The sequence below is a fragment of the Drepanopeziza brunnea genome (assembly GCF_022702325.1).
Source record: "Drepanopeziza brunnea f. sp. 'multigermtubi' strain 214-2 chromosome Unknown ctg4, whole genome shotgun sequence".
NCBI lineage: Eukaryota > Fungi > Ascomycota > Leotiomycetes > Helotiales > Drepanopezizaceae > Drepanopeziza > Drepanopeziza brunnea.
In genome coordinates this window covers 2794441-2816900 of record NW_027094067.1, presented here as the reverse complement: position 1 = coordinate 2816900, position 22460 = coordinate 2794441, and the positions used below count along the sequence as shown (strand labels likewise).

Here is a 22460-nt window from a genome sequence, read left to right as displayed (position 1 = left end):
ATTTTCACTTCAGCCCAAGACTTGGACCTCCATCTATCTATTCAATTCTACCTAGGTACCTCAACGACTTGTTCTCCTCTCTACGCGCTCCGCATGCTCCGCTGGTCCGTGAATCTCGAGCCCTTCCCACCCAGGTGGATCTCCGCTTTGGGCTTGCGGGGTTGCCGCTTCTGCTCTTCTGAACGATCCTGTTCCGCACGCTGCCGCTCCACGAAGCTGGTAGGGCTTCGGACTCGTTCTCCGGTTTTCCCTTTCCTGCTTTCGCTTTTTTTTTTTTTTTTTTTTTTTTTGTTTTTTTTTTTTTCGCTTTCGTTCTCCTTTTCTTTTTTCTTGCTTAGGCGCTTTGCCGGCGCGGAGCGGTGGGAAGAAAGGGTGTCGGTCACCGGCTTGGACTTCGCGGGATCGAGGTTATGCTTGTTGTGGGCGCGATAATGTGCTCCGAGATACCATCATTGAGGCGGACGCTCTTCTCCTGCTTTGGAGAGGTGGCGTTGCCAGGCTTGAGGCAGCCTCGAGGACTTTCTCTGAGGTTCCCTTCGATCTGCTCGTCGATCTCTGCTGGCTTTTCGTCTCCTCCGGCCTCGGCTTGCCCCTGGTGAGGAGGGATCCTCGCTTGGCTTGAACTCGCTTCCGCCGCCCTCTGCTTTTCCAACTTCTCCCTCCTCCACGCTTCTTCTCTGACCTTCCTGGCCGCATTCTCTCTCATCGTCCGAGCCCTCATCTTCTCCTCCTCCTCTACCCTGTTCCTCTCCTGCTGCTCTTTCCACTCGCTCATCGTCGGCCTCTCCCTCACAATTCTCTCCTTGCCGCCTCCATCCACTCTCGCTTTGTTCGGCGCCACCGCCCTCTCACCCATCAAAGCACACTTCTCCTGCTCCTCCGCGATCCTCTCCGCAACCTCCATGTCCCGCAACACACGATGCCTCTTATCCGTCATCGACAACCCCGGCCACTTCTTCTGCAGCTCCAGCCCACACTCGCACGCGGCCTCTCGCCGATGCTGCCTGTACGAGCGCAGCAGCTCGAACTCGCTCGTCGACACTTTGACCTGGTGGTCGAACTGCGGGCCGCTCGGGACGCCGCATGGCGGACACATGGGATCCACCACGCAGACGACGACCTTCCGGTCCGTCTTTGCCCCGTGTTGGAAATAGTCACGAGCGAGCTCTAGGAAGAGCGCCGGGTCATCGATGGCCGGGTGTTCCAGCGGGACCTGCTGCAGGAACTTGGTATACACCTCGATCAGCATAGCCCGGTCCCGGGCCTTCGTTTTCTTGATGGACTTGTTGAGGGCGCGGACGAATTCCTGGGTGTGTTTGGGGAAGCGGTGTTGGGCGGGCTTCTGGGTCTGAGGTTGAGGTTGAGGTCGAAGTCGAGACGTGGAAGGTTGTCGTGAGGGTCTGCGGTCGTGTTGGTTTGCCGGTTGGGCCGGTTGGGCAGGGTGGGCAGATTGGATTTGAGGAGCTCCCGGGTCGTCTGGTGTGCAACTACGAGGTCGGTCGTCTCCTTCTGGCTCGGCCTCACACTCGAAATGCTTGCACTCCTCATCAGAAGTATCCTCCTCATCCTCCTCGTGTGCTTGAGCCTTCTGGCTCTTCCAGAGTCTGAACGAGAACCTTGGCATTGTGACTGATGTTGGACCTGGGAAGGAAATTCGAGTTTGTTGATACTATCACTACCAGCTTGATCAAAAGAATCGGGAACGAGAAGAGGGTGAAAGCGGTTTTTCTTTTTTTTGGGGATATAGTATGTATATGAAATTGAACTGTGCGATGACATACGTGGGTTCTCGTTCGTTCGAGCCCTCAGTGGAAGTGTACTATCTATCACTTTCAGAGCATTATTGCTGCTTCGGTCGACTTCGTCATTCGCTTAGCCTAGCTAAGCATAGCTCCTTCTTTCTCAACACGTTCTCCATCCTACCACCCAAGAGAACTCACCTCGTCACTCCCAAGATCCCTCTTTCAACCCAACCGTCGTGTTCTTGAAGACGATAGAATCCATCATACGATATGGAATTTTCCCATTTTCCCATTTGGTCTACCCGAATCCATAGCAAAACAACAATCGACATGCGTGAAAGGAGAGCACAGCAAGCCCACCCTCCCACTCCCAGTTAAGTACCTGGATACTCATCAGCTGAGCTAAGCTACGCTAGCTAACTAATCTAGCTGCTAGCTGCTAGCTGCTAGCTGCTAGCTACTCGCTGCCAATAAGAGGAAAAAGCCACGGGCACCTCGAAGTAGAAACCACTTCCTTCCACACCAGCAAACCCCACCCACCCAACGTCATCCTCGGAAGCCATTTCCCGGGTAAAAAAAAATGAAGAAATAATGAAGAAAAAATAAAGAAAAAATGAATAAAGTAAAATAAAGAAAAAATCAATAAAATAAAATAAAGAAAAAATAAAGAAAAAATAAAGAAAAAATAAAGAAAAAATAAAGAAAAAATAAAGAAAAAATAAAGAAAAAATTAAAAGAAAAAATAAAGAAAAAAGAAAAAATAAAGAAAAAATAAAGAAAGAAAAATTTTTTTATTTAAATTTATATATATATATATACATATATAATTAAAGAGAAAGAGAAAAGAACCAAAGACAACAAACCAGACACCGCGCAGCTAACTACCCAGCGAAATACCTACCCTCCCGATACATCTCCATACAGCGAGTAAGAACACCGGCACCTACCCACGGTTACAGGCCTACGTATCACCCCTCGAGGGCGCCTCAAAAGTTTAGTTTCCATTTTAAAACCCCCTGGGTACCCTACCCTCGAGGGGTAATAAATACTTAGGCCTGGGACGTAGTAGTAGTAGTACATACAACGCGTGCGTGCACGCACGCACGCACGCACGCACGCACGCACAAGGTAGCGATCCTCTTCCTCCTCCTTCTCCTCCTCCTCCTCCGTACGCAAAAACGAACCCCAAAACCTCGGCACTCTGAACCCGTCCGACCCGCTCACTCACTCACTCACTCACGCGCACCCAAGACCGAAGACCGAATGAGCCCCGCCGCCAAAGCCAAAGCCCAAGCCCAACAAGCCCAAGCCCAAGCCCGAGCCCGAGCCCGAGCCGGAAATAATTACTAGAATTGTTTCCGCGGCGGATGGAGGGATGTTTTTGTTATGTTCTTGTTATGATTATCGTCATCATCAAGTCGCCCCCCCCCCAAAAAGGACAAGAGCCGGGCTAATGATGATGATGATGATGATGATGATGATGATGATTATTCAAGAGAGAGAGAGAGAGAGAGAGAGAGAGAGAGAGAGAGAGAGAGAGAGACAGCATCGTTATCATCATCATCAAATCATCAAATCATCAAATCATCAAATCATCAAATCATCAAATCATCAAATCATCAAATCATCAAATCATCAAATCATCAAATCAAGAAAGTCACTTTTTCATTCCTTCTTCCTTCTTGAAAGAAAGGGGAAGAAGATGAAATTGAAAAATTGAAAAATTGAAAAATTGAAAAATTGAAAAATTGAAAAATTGAAAAATTGAAAAATTGAAAAATTGAAAAATTGAAAAATTGAAAAATTGAAAAATTGAAAAATTGAAAAATTGAAAAATTGAAAAATTGAAAAATTGAAAAATTGAAAAATTGAAAAATTGAAAAATTGAAAAATTGAAAAATTGAAAAATTGAAAAATTGAAAAATTGAAAAATTGAAAAATTGAAAAATTGAAAAATTGAAAAATTGAAAAATTGAAAAATTGAAAAATTGAAAGAATGGAACGAATGGAACGAATTGAACGAATTGAAAGAATGGAAAGAATTGAAAGAATGGAAAGAATGAAAAAAGAAGAAGAAGAAGAAAAGCGAATATTAGTTGGTTGGTTGGTTGGTTGCTTGGTTGGTTGGTCATTAGCAGCAGCAGTGAGTGAGTGAGTGAGTGCAGTGAGAGTGTGAGTGAGTGAGTGAGAGTGGAGTGGAGTGAGTGATTCAGATACTGGTACCGGTAGAGTACAGGTAGGTACGGGTACGGGTACGGATACAGGTACGGGTACGGGTACGGGTACAGTATATGATAATGAGAGTGAGAGTGGGAGTGAGAATGAGAATGAGAGTGAGAGTGAGAGAGTGGGAGTGATAGTAGGAGTGAGAGTGAGAGTGAGAGTGAGAGTGAGAGTGATAATGGGAGTGAGAGAGAGAGAGAGAGAGTGAGTGAGAGTGAGAGTGTGAGAGATAATGAGTGAGAGTGAGAGTGAGAGTGATAATGGGAGTGAGAGAGTGAGAGTGAGAATGAGAGTGAGAGTGAGTGAGAGTAACTTGATCCCCATCTCGGCGATTGATTAATTGATGAAATTTCTATAATAAAAAGCCCCCCCGAGTTAGGGATAATAGATAGTGCAATTATTCAAGCATGTAGCAACAACGCATCTCGGCGAATACATCATAGAACATAACGACGAGGGTGATAGTAGTCACTGAAGACGTCGATATCGATATCAGAATATCAACCATCATTCTTAATCCTCATCACTGTCATCCCCGAAAATAGCTTGAAAGACCGCCTCGCCGGCGCGCTGGCCCTCGAGCGCCTCGTTCCGCCCAGCGTCGACCACCACCTCCTTCGGCTTCTCCTCCACTGACACCTCACTGGTCCCATTCTCGGCTGTAGGTTGCCTACTGCCACTGCCACTGCCACTGCCACTGCCACTGCCACCACCACCCCTGCTCTCATTGCGCTGAGAATAAGACTCCCTCATCATCTCATCGATAGCCTCCTTAGACACCACATCCGGCGCCGTCCTCCTTCCCGCAACATTCTCCTCCCCGTGTTCTGTAGCGCCAGGCTGCACGTGCGCAGGTGGCTTGACGTTGAACCGCTTGCACAGCAGCCGCGATGGGTACCAGTCCGCCGTACTCCTCGTCATGGGCCCGTACATGCCGAGCTTCGCAGCCTGCTCGGCCGGATCTACCGGTTTGGGGGCAGGCGTACTCAGCAGACTCGAGTCCGGCGCGTCGGAAGCGAGTCTCGGCGCCGTGGTCGAGGACGTGAAGCGCGTGGCCATCATGCCGGACATCGGCTTGAAGATCTGGGCGCAGTTCGCGAACTCCCTCAGTTCTTTGAGCCAGTCGTCTTTGGATACCCCAGGGCCTTTTTCGGGCATGGCGGGGTTGACGCCGGCTTGGTGCTCCAGATATGCGCGGTAGCGACTGCGCTTTGCTTCGTCTTCGCCGTACGGCATGAACCCGCTCGCGCCGCGACTTAACGCTGCCGCAGCGGTGGACGTGTCGACTTTTGGTATCTGCGCTAGGACATCTCTGTGCCGCTCTTCGTCTGTCATGCTGTACCCCGGTGGGATTTCTCCCAAGGCGGCTGGGAGGTCGGATTTTCCCGACGCTGAGACTAAGCGTTCTCGCGCGGCTGGAGTCAGGAAGTCGAAGACTGATTTCCCGGGGAGTGTTGCTTCGCCCAGGAGGGATGCGCGGGATCTTGGGTCCAGTTTCGAGGCTTTGGCTGCCTCTGCTGTGGAGAGGTAGGATGCATTTGTAGAGCCGGCTTTCGCTTGTTTGGAGGATACCCATCCTTCTGGAACTTTAGGCGCGTATTCGCCAGCAGCTTGAGTGACGGATGAGAACTCGTCTCTACTGCTCAGAATGAAGCCATCCAGAGGTAAACGGCCATCGTGACATTTCCGTCGATTGAGGGATGCTTTCGCCAGCGCCGTCTTCTTCGAAATGAATACCGGTGTTGACGACAGTAGCGGATTCGTAACCCCTTTCGCCGGCTTCTTCTTCTTCTTCTTCTTTTTGTCCCCTCCGATGACTTTGTTGTAAGATATCCGAGGTCCAATCTCATACGGATCCTCGTCATCTGATCCCGTGTCATTCAAAATCCCAATCCCAATCCCCCCCCGAACAGGCGTCTTATTGTTCTTCACGGGTTTGGGGGCCAAGAAGCCTCCATCCTCTTCCTCGTCGTCCGACTTGGCTTTCTCTGACCCTGCGCCCTTGGAAGCCCGCCTGGTCTCTCCATCAAAGCCGAGACCCTTGTGATCGTTCTTCCGTACGAACCTAATCATGTGCGTGTTCTCGGGTGCGAAGAGATGCGTCGTGCTCGCGTCATCGAGGGATTGCTCGACACTATCCAGCCGCGCTTTCCGTCGTACCTTCGGTCCCACGCCTTGTCCCTCTTTCCAGCCCATCTTCTTCAGCAGCTTCACCCCCACCGTCTCTCCCTCTATCCGGAATAAATCGATCAGGGCACCTCTTCGATTGGCATCGTCTTGCGTAGACCCAAGTCCTGCGAAGCCCTCTGCAGTCTGCACCCTCCTCTCATCTTCGGCATCTGCGATATCCTCTTCGTCCATGAAATCCTCGGGCCGCTGCTGCACAGGTTTGGGTCCATCCTTCTTGCGATTCGTGCGTGAGGAAACGAATGTTGAAGGGGTCCATCCTTCCTTGGATCCTACGGTATTGAAATATCTGGAGATCGTCGGTCAGACTCGTTCCGTCTCGGGGAGCGGGTATGATGCTCACCCTGCACTGAAACCACCCGTAAAAGCACCATGGAGACGCTTCACGCCCCTCTCATCTCTCACCTCCTGCTTCCACACAGGCACATAGGAGCCGTCATCTCGAACGTCACGGTCGAGGGGAGGCAGAGGAGTGCCGAAGGCGACGAATGGGGACTGCTGCGCCTGGAGATCTGCTTCGAAGTTTGCGCGCGATCGTTTGCTAGACATGGCGGTAGCATGAGAGCCGATTTGTTCCTTCTGAGGCCAAGTATTCAGAATGCGGGAGAAGGCTGTCCCACAGCCTTCAGCCTTGGGGATGGAGCGTGCAAGAGGGGGGGGGGGGGCACTCTCATCAGCTGCTAAGCGCGAGTGTCTATTCCAAGCCAGCACCCGTGACCGACCTCGGGGTAGATCAAATCCGGTTGTTTACACTGCATCGCCCGGAGAAGTTGCTGCATGCTGAGATTCTGGATCTGGCACAATCCATCTCGGGTATGTATATCTGAACCGGTTCTGGCTGAGATTTTCGCCTTGGTCGAGTTATTGAGGCTCAACATGTCGGCTTAGGTCGGCTTGCATAGAAAGTCCGAGGATATTGCGGAAGGTTGGGATTTTCACGACTGCAACGCTGAGGGGCACGGAATCAATCATAGGTAGCTGTTTTTCAAACTCATATTTCTCTGGGTGCACGATCCCGCCAATATTGTTGTTGCATGTAGTACGGTAGCGGTAGCTGTCTTAGCAATCGAGTGTCTGTAAGCTTGATTTGATGTCACGGGAGAAGGCAATGACTCCGGCCAGGTCCAGGTCCAGGTCCAGGCCCAGGCCCAGGCCCAGGCCCAGCAAAAGGGCAAAAACATACGTAGTAGTACCGGTAGTAGAGACGAGCGAAGGTACCGCGGACGGACAGCTGCAGGAGGATTTCGGGATCCTTCGAGCGAGTACGGTAGGCTGGTACCACTCACTTAGCTGGCTGTACTTAGGTTACTTTTACGAACGAATTACGAATTGGGAATTACGAGCTAGGAATTACGGCCGGGTATACGTAGTATTTTGCTTGCAGCGGCAGAAGGATTGATGCGCGCGGTCCAGGTTCCAACTGGCGGGCGCACTGGGCAAGCGGCGGCGACTGGGCTGAGGGCTGATGGCTGAGGGCTGATGGCTAAGGGCTCATGGCTCATGGCTCATGGCTTGATGGCTGATGGCTGATGGCTGATGTCCGTGAGAGCAAATCAAAGGGGAAGCAGGGGACTCTTTAGAGATTCATGTCCGGGTGCGGGTGCGGGTACCGCTAACGGTACCTACCACTACTCGGTACTACGACTACTACTAGGTCCTTCGGTACAGTAAGTAGGTAGTAGGTAGTAGGTAGTAGGTAGTACCGGTACTGTACGGTAGTACGTAGTAGCTTCGAAGACCTTGTCACATTGCACACTCACTGCACATGGTGAACCCGGCCTGTCTGTCTGTCTGTCTGTCTGTCTGTCTATCCACCACTACTGACTGACTGTACTCCCGAGGTACTTCTATCTTGAGCAGAGAAGAGCCATCTCATCTCGCACCCATTGCATTACATTGCATTGCATTACATGACCTTACATTACATTGCACTGCACTGCACTGCACTGCATTGCTGTCATCCTGGCTGTCTGTCATACCGGTACCCTACCCTACCCTACCGTACTCCGTGCTCCTTGCTTGACTGGATGAACGATCGGTCTTGCCCGTCCGGACTACCTACAGAAACAGGATAGAGGACCCAGCCACTCGGTGGAGCCCAAGCCCAAGCCCAAGCCCAAGCCCAAGCCGCCCAACCTGAACCTGACACTGTCTCTCCCTTTATCCTCCATTCACCCGTCGCCGGGGACAAAACATAGCTCTTTGTTTGTACTGCACTGCACTGCGCTGCGCTGCACTGTATCCTCCGACTACGACAGTAGAAAACCTGCTAACAATTAATTTTGCCTCGTTCACTTCCACTTGCTGCCCTCACGGCCTGATTCCGCATCGGGGCAACACCTCTACCTCCTCCACGGCGATCCATCCACCCATCCATTGTACCTGAAGCCCATTGCAATGAACTGAACCGAACTGAACTGAACTGACGGACAAGGGGCACGGCTAAAGTCAAGGTTGCGGCGACAAGGCCGGAATTCGACTTCGTATTAAGTAAGTAATACTTAATAAGAAGTAAGCGGGTGCATAGTACAGTATAATACAGTACAGTACAGTAACGTACCGTACCGTACCGTACCGTTACCGTACCGCTATTCTCGCCTGCCTTGCCTTGCCTTGCCTTGCCTCGCCCTGCCGGTCTTGCGTTGCCCGCCCAGCATGACAACCTTCGTCTCGCCCACCTTAGAACGAACTGGCTCACGACGCCGTCAATCGGCTTCCACCTCTGCCTCGGGCCTACCCGCAACTCCTAACCGGTCACCGTCTACGAGAGTGAGGAATACTCCTTCCCGCACCAGATCCACCAACTACGAGCACCAGGACCACCAGGATCACGACCCGCACCCGCACCCGCACCCGCACCAGCACCAGCACCAGCACCAACACCAGCACCAGCACCAACACCACCAACGGCCTTCGTCGTCACGCCGCGGAGCTGTCGAGGACATCCTGCCGCAAGCCAACTATGAGACTTCGACCTTGGCGCAAACATCAACAAGAAGACGAAGCTCTGCAAGCAAAGACCGCCCTCTCCCACCGCGGACCACACCAGCCAAGAGCGCATCGGCCCATCACCGTGCAAGCCATCGTCCATCCCCAGCAGACATGACCACCTCCGCGAATGGAGGAGGCCCCGCGCCGGTGGTGGCGGCCCAGGAGTCGCGACAGCTCGGCCGGTCGGGAAAATCGAGGACGACGATACCGGCGCCGACGGGGAACTGGATACTGGGCAAGACCATCGGAGCGGGGAGCATGGGCAAAGTGAAGTTGGCTCGGAAGGCCGAAGGCGGGGAACAGGCATGCGCTTCCGTACAACGCGTCGAGGAATACCACTGATACAGATCCCAGGTGGCAGTCAAGATTGTCCCGCGCGGCTCGACCGAGGATGGAAGTCATCAGAGCCGGGCAGACCGCGAGCGGGCCGACCATTCCAAGGAGATTCGAACGGCTCGAGAGGCCGCAATCGTCACCCTGTTAGATCACCCCTACATCTGTGGCATGCGAGATGTCGTGCGCACTACACATCACTGGTATATGCTCTTTGAGTACGTAAATGGGGGACAGATGCTCGACTACATCATCTCGCACGGGAGATTGAAGGAGAAGCAGGCCCGGAAATTCAGCCGACAAATCTCAAGCGCCTTGGACTACTGCCACCGGAACAGCATAGTCCACCGAGATCTGAAGATCGAGAACATCCTGATCAGCAAGAGCGGCGATATCAAGATTATCGATTTCGGCTTGAGCAACTTGTTTGCGCCCCGAGGTCATCTGAAGACGTTCTGTGGCAGTTTGTACTTTGCCGCACCGGAGTTGCTGCAGGCGAAGGCATATACGGGGCCCGAGGTGGACGTGTGGAGTTTTGGTATCGTGCTCTACGTGCTGGTGTGCGGCAAGGTCCCTTTCGACGATCAGAGCATGCCAGCGCTGCACGCAAAGATCAAGAAGGGCGTTGTGGACTATCCCAGCTGGCTGAGCCCCGGTAGGCCATCTTCCGTCTGCTGTGCGCCCTACCCTACTGACAAGCTCGTAGAATGCAAGAATCTGATCTCGCGCATGCTGGTGACGGACCCAAAGCAGCGAGCAAATCTGCAAGAGATCATGAACCACCCGTGGATGATCAAAGGCTATGGAGCTGCACCAGAGAACTACCTGCCCCTTCGTGAACCCATACAGATGCCACTCGACCCGAATGTCATTCAAGCCATGACAGGATTCGACTTTGGCTCGCCCGAAACCATCTCGGCTCAGCTGACCGAGGTAATCGAGTCGCCGGAGTATAACAGAGCAGTGCGATTAGCTATGCAAGAACGGGAGAACCAGGGGCCGCCCAAGGACATGGAGCGGAAGAGAGGATTTGGATTCGACTTTTACAAGCGCAGAAATTCGTCCACCAGCCGGGATACCTTGACCGCCCCAAGCTCAGATGCCCTGGCACTGGGAAGCGATCCGCTCAATGCTTTCCATCCCCTCGTTTCGGTGTATTACCTGGTGCGCGAAAAGCAGGACCGTGATCGACTTGCCGCTCACCCGGGCGCGACGAGCATGCCTCGATCACCAGGAGAAGCTCCGCTGCAGATGCCGGATCTCGCCCCGCCCAAGGCCGCGCACACGAATGCTGCCGCGTACGAGATGCCGGGCGAGAAGGCAACAGGAGGCCGGTCACGACCACGTGCCCGCACCCACGGCGAGGATGATGTTACGGAGAATGTGAAGAATCTGAGAATCCCGGGTTCTAGCGTGCCTGCTCCGCCACCCGTCGTGGAGCCAGCTCTCGAGTATCACCCTGTGCGTAAGGAGAGTACTGCTGCGGGGATCTTGCGACGATTCAGTACCAGGAGGAGAAGGGACACCTCGGAGAAATCCCACCCTCCCCTGGTCACCATGCAATCCCCTCATGAGCCGAGTGGCCTCCGCAAGAGCTTCAGCGTCCGACGCTCTCGGGAGCCGGCGACCGAACGCGCATCATCGTCAATGATACGCTCAGGAGGTAGCCAGTCTCACCATGGTGATCTGTTGTCGAACCCACCCCCGCCTGCTAGCAGCAACCGACCCAGCAGCAAGACGCTGGATAGATCCAAAAGTGTCAGTTCCGCAGAATTTCAGAGGAAGGAGCTCCGCAGAGGCGTTCCTGAGGCCACACCTCCACGTGTGACCTACAGGGAACCACCGCCCACTTCAGGATCGGATCGCTCGATACCTGCCGTCACGGAAAATCCACCACGTGAACGGGAGGAACAGCCGAGACCCGGACCCCATGTGGCCCCCAAGGCAGCTCCGTCTTCCACGAGAGCCAAGTCGCTTGGTCACGCTAGGGGTGAGAGTATCCAGGCACGCCGCGTACGACGAGCAGAGGCCAGAGAAGCCAACGTCCCGGAGGAAACTGATGCCGAAATAGGTGATGGAAGTGGGCCATCCAGCGAACGAGTCAATACTGCAGATAACGTGAAACCCGTCTTCCTCAAAGGGCTGTTCAGCGTATCTACGACGTCGACGAAGCCGGTACGTGCCATCAGAGCGGACATCATTCGGGTCCTCCTCCAGTTAGGAGTCGAGTACACGGAGATTCGAGGTGGGTTTACGTGTCGACACACCCCCTCGATCGATCTGAACAAGGTGGTGGACCCCCCTCCAAGCAGCCACAGTACCCACACTCCTGGAAACAAGAGGCGGATCAGCTTTGGGGGGCTCATGGGTGCTGGTGGCGGCTTAGAGCGGGAGCGGGAGGACTTCCGAGATGCAGAGAGATCTCCTCCAACTCCCCGAACCCCCGCGAGGACCCGCGGCGATACTAGCTTGACCAACTCGGACGCGTCTGATGACAGCATTGCCAGGGATCCCCGAGGTCCTGCGAGCCGAGCCGTGGGCGAGACGAGCACCCACGTCCAGAGCGAACTCGGTGGCAGCATGATCCTCGAATTCGAAATCTTCATCGTGAAGGTCCCTCTTCTCTCCTTACATGGCATCCAATTTAAGCGACTGGCCGGCGGGACCTGGCAATACAAAAACATGGCGGACCAAGTCTTACGCGAACTCCGCCTCTGAGAGGACGGCAAGACTAGGCCGTAACAGGTGCGACAACTTGGGACGGATCTGCTTTCCTTGTCGAAGAGCAACGTTACAGGCAGCGAGCGAGCATGCATCCTATTGCTGATTCATGACCGGAACCAATCTTTTGGCTCGGACTTTCGTCCACTGGGGTCTTTTCCGTGATGACTTTTATGTTGTCGTTTGTCTTTTGAGCGTTGGAGCCACGGCTGATGTGTAGGATCGGACCTTTCTCTTTTCAATAATGTGTGCATGGGATGGAGATGAGTTGGGGAGGGTGGGCATCGGGTGGGCACCGTCACAGCGCACGGGTTTGGATTTTGATGCAGGCACGCTATTGGAAATAGTGATTGTAGGTAGTCAGGTAGCATAATCAATGTACGACACGTGGAACGATCTTTCGGCTGCTCTCTCACGGTTGCTTGCCTTCTGGAAGGAGACAGTCTGAGGCTTGGAACAGATACTTGTACGAAGTAGGTGACAGCACGCACCGATAGGAAAGAGAACTTCAATTGCCGATTTATCTTCTCTCATACATTTACGAGGACTCTTCGCCCTTTATATATAGATATATATTTAAAAATAGATTTGCTATAATATCAATCCACGTGATGCTTGAGGCTCTCGCCGAGACAATCCCGTTGTTCAGTTGCCACTAACTAGGCAGGAGGAGCCCCCGCTTCATTCCGTACACCGACTCGATCTCGACCACAGGACCAACTTCGCCCTCGAACCGCAGACCACCGACGACAACGTGTTCGGCAGCACCTAACACTTACCACATCATCTTCTACCGCCCGTGTCCAACACCTGAATCGCTCTCACAGCGGTCTGATCTGCTGTGCGACACCGATCGCAGCTCGAACCCTCTCTCCATCACATCTCAGCTTTCGCGGCTTCTCGCTGGGCCACCGCGGGCGAAGCAAGATGCTCCCAGGGGCGCACGTTTTCTCGCATCAGCAGCAATACACTCCTCACGGTGAGCCAGGATGGATGCACCACCAGCAGCAGCAGAGCCATAACCAGCATGCCCAGCACGCCGCCGCGGCCGCAGCTTCTGCCGCTCAGCAGCAGCACTACAATCGGATTGCCGCGAACCAGAACGGTGTCGGCCCGGCCATCCAGAATCACCATGGGCAGGATACAAGCATGATGGATAACGTCACGGAGGAGAACCGGCGGACGCTGAACTACATTGCGGATCTGCTGAATGAGGATACACGGGAGGCGGCTCTGCTCGAGCTCAGCAAGAAGCGGGAACAAGTGCCAGAGCTGGCTTTGATTCTATGGCATTCATTTGGTACGTGGATGAGAGAGAGAGAGAGAGAGAGCTGGCGATGCGGAGTCTAACTTGTGCCAGGTGTCATGACATCCCTTCTTCAAGAGATCATCTCCGTCTACACCCTCCTCAACCCGTCACAACTCACGGCAGCAGCTTCCAACCGCGTCTGCAATGCGCTGGCACTCCTTCAATGCGTAGCATCCCACAATGAGACTCGAGCACTCTTCCTCAATGGTATCTCGTGAGCTTCTCTACTGTTAGGCCCTAGCTAATGTTGCCAGCGCATATCCCGCTATTCCTCTACCCGTTCCTCAACACCACCTCGAAGTCGAGACCCTTCGAATACCTGCGCCTCACATCCCTGGGGGTAATAGGTGCCCTGGTCAAGAACGACTCGTCGGACGTCATCAACTTCCTGTTGACCACGGAGATCATCCCACTATGCCTTCGAATTATGGAGACGGGATCGGAGCTCAGCAAGACCGTAGCAATCTTCATCGTGCAGAAGATACTCCTCGACGACCACGGACTGAACTACATCTGTGCCACGTATGAGCGATTCTACGCTGTGGGTACGGTCCTGAGCAATATGGTCTCGCAGTTGGTGGAACAGCAGACGGCTAGACTTCTCAAGCACGTCGTGCGCTGCTTTCTCCGGTAAGGACACCCATACTTTAGGTAATGGCTATATATTGACTGCGGTGTAGTCTCAGCGACAATGCACGCGCCCGAGAAGCTTTACGGCAATGCCTCCCCGAGCCCCTCCGCGATGCAACTTTCTCCTCCGTCCTCCGCGACGATGCCGCCACTAAACGCTGCCTCGCCCAGCTGCTCATCAATCTATCCGACAACGTCGTTGAACAAAACCAAGTCAACCACCCTGGAATATGATGATTCGGATTTGATCTCTGCCGTTGCCTTTCCACCTCTCTGTACCAACAAAATCACACCGGATTATGGGCTGCTTGCGCTGGGGGATTTGAAATGTTTCATCTGGAGGTTTTGCATGGAAGACGATACCCGGGTTCCTTCTCAAATTTTCTCTTCGGAAGAAAAGTAATCGAGCGTTCACACTCCCCTAGTCGTCAATGCAGGCAGGGAGGCTGTTACGAAAAAAACAAACAAACGAGTTGCTTATTTCTTCTTCCACAAAAATCATTGTTTTTTTTTTGGACTGTGGGGGAGTTGCTTGGAGCGTGCGTGGCTGCTTGCCTTGCGTCTGCTTGGGGCAAGTTCTGGCCGGGAGCGAGAGAGTGATTCTAGATTCTTGCCCTTTCCGGGAAGGACCAGGGCACTCTCTTCGGTTCTCGTTTATGCCTCTCTTATTCCTCCTTTTCGTTTTGATTGACCATTTACTCGGGTGTTTGTGCTTGGCGGTTAGGCATCTTGCGGGCTCGGGACGGGCGTTCGTGGAAGAAGGGGGGTTTTTTTGCTTTGCACATGGATGGCAGGACGGATATGAATGGATGGGTGGCATAAGGCGAGCTTTGTAAGATAAGATAGTGCGGTGGGCGCGGTGGACGAGTGGGTGCTTTGTTAATTCAGGAATAGACTCAAAGTCGACCATGGTTTTTTTTCCCCTCTCTCTCTCTCTCTCTCTCTTTCCTCTCTCTTTCCTCTCTCTTTCCTCTCTCTTTCCTCTCTCTTTCCTCTCTCTTTCCTCTCTCTTTCCTCTCTCTTTCCTCTCTCTTTCCTCTCTCTTTCCTCTCTCTTTCCTCTCTCTTTCCTCTCTCTTTCCTCTCTCTTTTGCCTCTTTTTCCCCCCTCATTTTTCCCCTGATTGTCTATCTAGTGCTTACTCCAAGTCTCGAGCCCCCCCGAGTCCCGATTCTCAAGCCGCCGCCCAGTCCCCTCCGTCCATCATATCCCCTCCCGCCGTCCCGCCCCGCCCCGCCCCGCCCCGCCCCGTCCCATCCCAACCCAACCCCTCGTCGGGCGTCCGACCGGGCCCTCCCGGCCGCCACGCTCCCCCCCCCGGCGGCTAAGGTACCGGTCGACGGCGCATACCTACGTACCTCCTACCTACCGGTCTCTCTCCCACCCCGCTTCCGCTCGGTGCTCGGTGCTCGGTGCTCGGCTCCTCTCCCGCACCCGCACCCGCACCACATTGCCTATTGCACCCGCACCCGAACACGACCACGATCACGAACACGACCGCGAACACGACCACGACCGAGCCACTGTCGAGAAGAGGAGGCTGGTTCTCTGGTGGAGAGGGAAGGCGGGCGCGGGTTTCATGAGGCAGGGCTTACGAGGACGAGGACGTGGACGAGGACGTGGACGTGGACGAGGACTTTTTTGTCTTGGGTTGCGTTGCTGGTTTGGTTTGGTTTGGTTTGGTTTGGTTTGGTTTGGTTTGGTTTGGTTTGGTTTTTAGGCGGGGCTTGATGATGGATTTTTTGAGGGGGGAGGGAGGGGAGGGGAGGGGAGGGTTGGTTTAGTGTATGTGTGTATGTATGTATGAGTGAGTGTATTCCTTTGTGAGATTGGGATTGGGATTGAGATTGGGATTGAGATTGAGATGTATGGAGGTCTCCTCTAGCAAGATAAAGAAGAAAGATGGCAAGACGGAGCTTACGGGGGGGGGGGGGGGTTGGATAGGTCGACGCTGCTAATACTAGGTAGGTAGGTAAGTAGGTAAGTAAATCATAGATAGATCGTTCTTGCTGCTACTGTATTGTATTGTATTGTATTGTACTAATGCTGCTGTGAAGTTACTGTTGTAGGACTTTTGATGGGTAGGTAGGTAATTGTATAAAGAGAGGAGACACTGGTGGCTGTTATTCATCAATCAAGCGGCTTGGCTTGGCTTGGCTTGATTTGGCTTGATTGGGCTTGGCTTCTTTTGCACGGCATGTAAGTAGGTAGGTACCTAGGTAAGGTAAGGTAAGGTAAGGTAAGGTACCTCCTCCCATCTGTACGCTGCTGCTGCTGCTGCTGCTGCTGCTATGTATGTACCACGGTACAGGCCTAAGTATTACCCCTCGAGGGTGCCTTAAAAGTTTAGTTTCCACTTTAAACCCCCTGTTTTCCCTACCCTCGAGGGGTAATACTTACGCCTGCGACGTAGTATGTATGTATGTATGTATGTATGCTGTAGGTAAGTAATAGTGAGTGGGGCTTGACGTCGCTGCTCTTTTCAGGTGTGCTCCGTACTGTAACTTGGTAAGTAGGTAAGTATTGTAAGTAAGTAGTAAGTACCACGGTACAGGCCTAAGTATTACCCCTCGAGGGTGCCTTAAAAGTTTAGTTTCCACTTTAAACCCCCTGTTTTCCATACCCTCGAGGGGTAATACTTACGCCTGCGACGTAGTAAGTAAGTAAGTATTATCCTTTCCAGTGGGGGACGGTGGGTACCGTAAGTACACGTTGCTGCCCGTGGCCCCCCGTACGTACGTAGTTGTACCTCCACCTCCACCCCCACGCTTTACTTATACTCCGACTTTGACTTTGACTTTGACTTTGACTTTGACTTTGACTCTGTACTGTAGTACTGTAGGTAGTAGGTAGTAGGTAGTAGTAGGTAGTAGTACGTAGACGTGTTTCAGAGCCTGGTTAACTTAACTCTACTTTGGATATAGTTGTATCGTAGTAGGTATTAGGCAGTAGTAGGTACTCTCCCCCCCCATGAATAAATGTCGGACCCAGTTTAGGCCCATAAATCATAGAGCGGTGGTTTCTGAATGGCTTAAAGCCCTGTCAACTCCACTGTATAGACTAAATACTGACTCAAAGATATAAATTGATTGGTTTAAGCCTTGGTAAGATCCCTTGCGAAATTATACTTTCGACATTTATTCATGGGGGGGGAGAGTAGTAGTAGTAGTACGTAGACGTGTTTCAGAGCCTGGTTAACTTAACTCTACTTTGGATATAGTTGTAGTACCGGTACGTACCGAACTCCCTACCGGTACGTAACTCCCTACCGGTACTTACTACGTACGTCGTGCGTACCGGTAGTAGTACTGTAGTAGTATAATACCGATAGTAGTACAGATTCGTCAGCGCCACCTTTTACTCAGCCCGGCTAGGTAGTATGTACGCTACGACGCACTTAGTTAGTAACTTAGTTACCTTCTTTCCTGGATGGGGGTTTGGGGCTTTGGCAGATGCGTGGTGGGTGAGTGCGGTAGGTAAGTAATTAGTACGGTACCGGTAGACAAGGTCTTGCCTCTGGCTGCCCTCCGCAAGCTCCGGGGCCAAAGGAGACCTTGCTTCGCCCGGTCGTGATGCGAGGCTGCCTTCCGAGGCTGTGGATATAAGGCTACGTGTTAGGAACGGGGCCGTAACAAAGCGAAATTTCACGTGACATACCGAAAACGGACGTATCAAGCCACCTACTCGGTCCGCAAATAGAAGAATAAAGAAACGGACAGGCTACGTACCGGGGCCGAGTATAGCAGAACAAAGCAAGTGAATTGGAACAAAGAAATTGTAGCGTAAGCTAGTTAATGACGCTAAGCAAAACTGCATTATAAAATAAGGACTACCCCCGATTATATCCACTTCAACTTCAACTTCTTTCCTTAATACAAACACACTCTGTACCTACCACTACCTCTGCACTTACCTCTAAGTAAGTACCCATCACAACGGATACTCACGGACCGCAAGATAGATATCGGAGACATTTACTCGGCCGAAACGCCGCCCCCGGCCGAAAGTGCGTCACCTGCGGCAGGATTCTCACCCGTCAACGCCCCCGGACCTTCAAACCCATCATTTGCGGTCAAGACCCCCTCTCCTAGCCGCCCTTCCAACCCGCCAGTCCCTCAGGAAGGCGAAGGTTCAAGAGCCAATCGTTCTGCTGCCTCCGGTCCTGCGAACCCCCCCCTCCCTATCCAGTTGTAAGTCGATCTCTACGTGCACTCGCGGCCCGCAATATAACTAACGGACGTCTGCAAAGCCCTGCCCTCGTCGTCAACCTTACCAATGCCATAACCCGCCTCCGCGCTCTTATCGCGGTCCGCCAAGCCGCACTGCGCGCGGGCCGCAATTTCACAGGAAGTCGGGCAGCCAACGTCGAAGCCCAGTACGTCCAGATGAGTATGTACCCGGGCCGTAACAGACGTGTATATATACTAACGACCCGCAGTTGGGCCCATTGAACCCGTACCATGTGACCATTGCAACACCGGGTTCGGGCCATAGATAGGCTGCGTCCGCCTTAAAGGCTTCCTCGGAAGATCGTGCGCCAACTGCCATTACGGCAGCGAAGGTGCCCGTTGCTCTTTCCGTAAGTCCATTTGCCCGACCGACCCGACCGTTTCGGACCGTGACTGATATTTATCTATACAAGCGCCACCCCCCCCTCCCGCAGAAGTGGCCGCGTCCGTAAGCAGCGCGACGACGATATTAACGATACGCCTTCCAAGCGGGCCCGCACCAACAATAGCAAGAGTCTAGCTGGCCCCTCAACGACGGGTAAGGCCCCCCAGCCACGGACCCGCGACCAACCACGGACCCGCCAGCCACGAATTCGGTCCCGTGCCTCGCTCGCCTTGCGCAAAGCTCGCCTGTTTAACGACTTAGCTAAGCTATACAGGGAAGAGGCCGAATTAGAAGAGGTAAAGGATGGACACTCGGATTCCGAGTCAGGTTTAAGGATGGGGTTAAGGATAGGCAAGAGGAGGTGAGATCCGTAACGGGTTCTTCACGAGGGCGTAAATATAGTATACAATGCCATCTCGTCCGCAAAACGCTTTACAATGATAGTCGCAACCCGTAGTTTTCCTCAACGAACATCTATTAATACTTCAAGGTACACTACATTAGTTGTCTTCCCTTCGTTCTCAACCGGCAACAATACACTTAACCCTTCTACAAACGACGTTCGAGAAAGGCCCACATACAGCTGCCCGTGAGTAAAAACGGGCGTCCGTAAATCCAAACCAACAGTATGAAACGATTGCCCTTAAGACTTATTGACGGTCATAGCGAAAGACAAACGGATCGGAAACTGTTTTCGCTAAAGCGTAATCCTTATGCTGTCATCTTTCGCAATCAGTTTGATCCGCGGGATGACCCGTAACTGCCCGTCAAAATCCCCTCCTAAGATCCGAGCCTCTACGCAATGCCCCCGCAAAGAAGTTATGACCATCCGCGTACCGTTACACAGGCCTTCCGAGGGCGCTAGGTTCCGTAAAAGCAAAACCGAAGCGCCGACCTTCAAATGCAATCAAGATGGAAGGAGCGAAGGCAAATCAATCTTCTGCAAAGTCTCGACCGGAAACTCGTAGACGTCCGCATCCGCGCCTTCTTCTTCCGTAATATGAGTGTCGATCGAATTGTAGACCTTTACGGACCCGGAAAGACGTTCCAATATCATCTTATTCAAGTCGGTAACCGTAGTATTCAGAGTTGACAACAAACACCGACCGCTAAAGGCTGACGGGTCACGCGGCGCTCTTCTCATCAACGCAAAGGGGTACACGCGATCGATTAACGCCTTAACGCCGGCCGTTTGATAGATGTATTCCGGGAGCGTAACCTGGTGTTCTTGAGCGAGCGCGTAAGGCAAATTACTAACCTAATCCACAAATTCCGGTCCGTGGACGCCTTCGCGGACCCGCATGTTGATCCGCAAAGAAAGACGCTTTAGCCGAGGCCAAATAAATGATTTCTAAAGGCATGCACTAACAATATCAGCTCGAGAACCGCGAGGAACGACCGGTAAAATCTGCGCGAAGTCGCCCCCAAGGATTACGAGCACCTCGCCAAACAACGTATCATCCGTAGTCTTCCGCAAATCGACTAACAAGCGATGAACCACTTCAAAACAGTACTTGTGCTGCATTAGCACTTCGTCCTAGATAATCAAATCGACGTTACAAAGCAATTGGCCTAGCTGACTTTGACGTGTGATCGAGCTTTGAGACCACTCATACAAATCAATCGGAATCTTGAATTGCGAGTGAGACGTCCGCCCGTTCGGTAAGAGTAAGGCCGCAATCCCCGTAAAAGCCACGCAAAGGACCGTTTTCCCTTGGCCACGATAATAGCAACATAAAGTCCGATAAAAAAAGGTTTTCCCAAAGCCTTCACAACCTTAACAATAGAAATGAGCAGTTTGCGAGTCCGTTTAGATTGCCGTAGTGATGTCCGTAAAAGCTTTGCGCTGATCATCGTTTAATTAGGCTATCATTTCTACCGCACGAGCGGCCAAATCCTCGCCTTGATCTCGTGCGGTCCATCGAGCGTAGCAACAGGCCCAATCCTATACGTTAACAAGCAAGCCGAATTCCTTAAGGGTCATCTGCTGATCCGCGAAGCCGGCCCCTAAAAGAAACAGACCGTAATCGCGATAAGGATCTAAGAGGACCAAAGGAAAACCTTCCTCTCTAGTCAACCTGAAAGCCAAATCACTACAGAAATGGTCCTTGTACTGCTCCCAGATCGCAACCGGTTCCGCAATCTCCCGTAACCGTAGCCCGGCAAGAAACAACGTCCGTAAACTGGCCGCAAAAGAGAAATTAACTGCTTCATCAAAACATTGAAACCACTCTCGGTCGTTATCGGCTAACCCACGAGCGATGGCCGCAGCCCGGTAGGTTTCGTACCTTACGCCTTCGAAATCATACAACTCTTCGAAGTTTCTGACCGAAGGCACGACCGTAAGCAACAGCCGTAAATAGAAGCGTTCACCCGAAACGGGACTGCAGTGATACATGCGGCCGATCCGATTCTCCCCTCGCTTGCGATAATCCCACTTGCGAAGATCTTTCTTCCAAACGTAATAGGCCGGAAAATCCGAGTATAAATACGGAAGGGCGTTAAGATGCTCCGTATTAAACAAAAAGAAACCTATAAGCGTAGATCAGGCCGCATTACGCTTTACGGCCAGTTCATCGGCCGAAATTCCCTCCGGAAAGTAAACCGGCTGCTCTCCTTTCAAATGAACGGCCAAATGTTGGACTAAAAGAAACTCCTGGTAAGTAAGAAATTCGAATAACCTCTATATTGCTTCCGGCGGACTGACGTACCTCGCTTACAAGTAACGGGCGATCTCGTCGTCCGTATTCTTGACCGCAAGCGTAATACGATCGTTGCCTTTATAGATATACTTGTGCATATAGAAAATAGCTTAAATCGACCCGCAAACCTCGATATTAATATGCGCTTAGTACTTGGTAAAGAGATACGGGCTGTGCGGAACGATCCACTGGTTGTCCAGCTCTACGTCGGTGGCTCCTTTCCGGACCGTAAATTTCCGACCTTCATCCCTTCGACGGTATTCCGGATACTCATCATCACGCACCAACGTTACGGGCGCGAAAGCTTTCGAGAAACGTTTTTGACATCGTAAAGGCGCATTTAGTTGATCGCGAGCCATACACGGTGCATCCGGATAATCCGTACCACACGGGCCGTGAACCAAATAAGTAAGAACCAACTCTCGTAACTGGCCCGTAAGATCCGTTTCCGCGTCGAGGACCTCTGCAGATACAATATCATCTACTCTTCCGAGCCGCAAATAATCGCCGGGATTTTCTAACTAAAGCAAAAGATGGACGTAAAGCAAGCCGCGTTTCTGATATTCGACGGTAAAAACGTGAGCTCTATACTGACCGAAAATGCCTTTCTTCCGCACGTCGTCCATCAGCTCCGCGAACTTCAAGCGAAAAACGCGACCAATAATATCGGGCCGGTCCGTAAGCTGTTGACCGAGGTTTTCGCACTCGCGAACGATTTCGGGCCACCGCGGATTAGCGGTCATCGTAATGAACAGCGTAAGGCGACCGAAAGTGCGAGCAATCGCTAATGAATCTTAAAGAATCTGCTGCATAAAACGATCACTACTAACGTGAGAAGAAGAGAGTATTAGCCTACGGCCCATATCACCTGCCTCGCGGGCGTCGGAACGGATCAACGTGTCCGCAAGACCTTTATACATATCTGCACGGATCTTAGACTGATGGTTCCGGACCCAATCTAGCCGCGTCGTCTCACACGATAGATACACGTCGACAACGTATTGCTAAA

The 22460-nt window shown here is 52.3% G+C and overlaps 5 protein-coding genes across 5 annotated transcripts; 3 read left to right on the top strand and 2 right to left on the bottom strand.

The window, feature by feature from the left end:
- Positions 1 to 379: 379 nt before the first annotated feature.
- Positions 380 to 1624, bottom strand: L3040_003419 (uncharacterized protein; the record flags this gene model as incomplete). Its single annotated transcript, XM_007293819.1, has 1 exon — positions 380 to 1624. One exon carries the CDS (start codon positions 1622 to 1624, stop codon positions 380 to 382), a length of 1245 nt encoding a protein of 414 aa, XP_007293881.1.
- Positions 1625 to 4478: 2854 nt separating this feature from the next.
- On the bottom strand, positions 4479 to 6931 carry L3040_003418 (uncharacterized protein; the record flags this gene model as incomplete). The annotated part of the gene is made up of 3 exons (XM_066154465.1): positions 4479 to 6441; positions 6496 to 6731; positions 6875 to 6931. 3 exons carry the CDS (start codon positions 6929 to 6931, stop codon positions 4479 to 4481), a joined length of 2256 nt encoding a protein of 751 aa, XP_066012424.1.
- Positions 6932 to 8807: 1876 nt separating this feature from the next.
- On the top strand, positions 8808 to 12194 carry L3040_003417 (uncharacterized protein; the record flags this gene model as incomplete). The annotated part of the gene is made up of 3 exons (XM_066154464.1): positions 8808 to 9446; positions 9498 to 10131; positions 10183 to 12194. 3 exons carry the CDS (start codon positions 8808 to 8810, stop codon positions 12192 to 12194), a joined length of 3285 nt encoding a protein of 1094 aa, XP_066012423.1.
- Positions 12195 to 13124: 930 nt separating this feature from the next.
- L3040_003416 (uncharacterized protein) lies at positions 13125 to 14370 on the top strand (the record flags this gene model as incomplete). The annotated part of the gene is made up of 4 exons (XM_007293816.2): positions 13125 to 13497; positions 13558 to 13713; positions 13761 to 14136; positions 14187 to 14370. 4 exons carry the CDS (start codon positions 13125 to 13127, stop codon positions 14368 to 14370), a joined length of 1089 nt encoding a protein of 362 aa, XP_007293878.1.
- Positions 14371 to 17587: 3217 nt separating this feature from the next.
- On the top strand, positions 17588 to 18816 carry L3040_003415 (uncharacterized protein; the record flags this gene model as incomplete). The annotated part of the gene is made up of 6 exons (XM_066154463.1): positions 17588 to 17594; positions 18097 to 18325; positions 18385 to 18524; positions 18574 to 18590; positions 18634 to 18714; positions 18778 to 18816. 6 exons carry the CDS (start codon positions 17588 to 17590, stop codon positions 18814 to 18816), a joined length of 513 nt encoding a protein of 170 aa, XP_066012422.1.
- Between the last annotated feature and the right edge of the window lie 3644 nt (positions 18817 to 22460).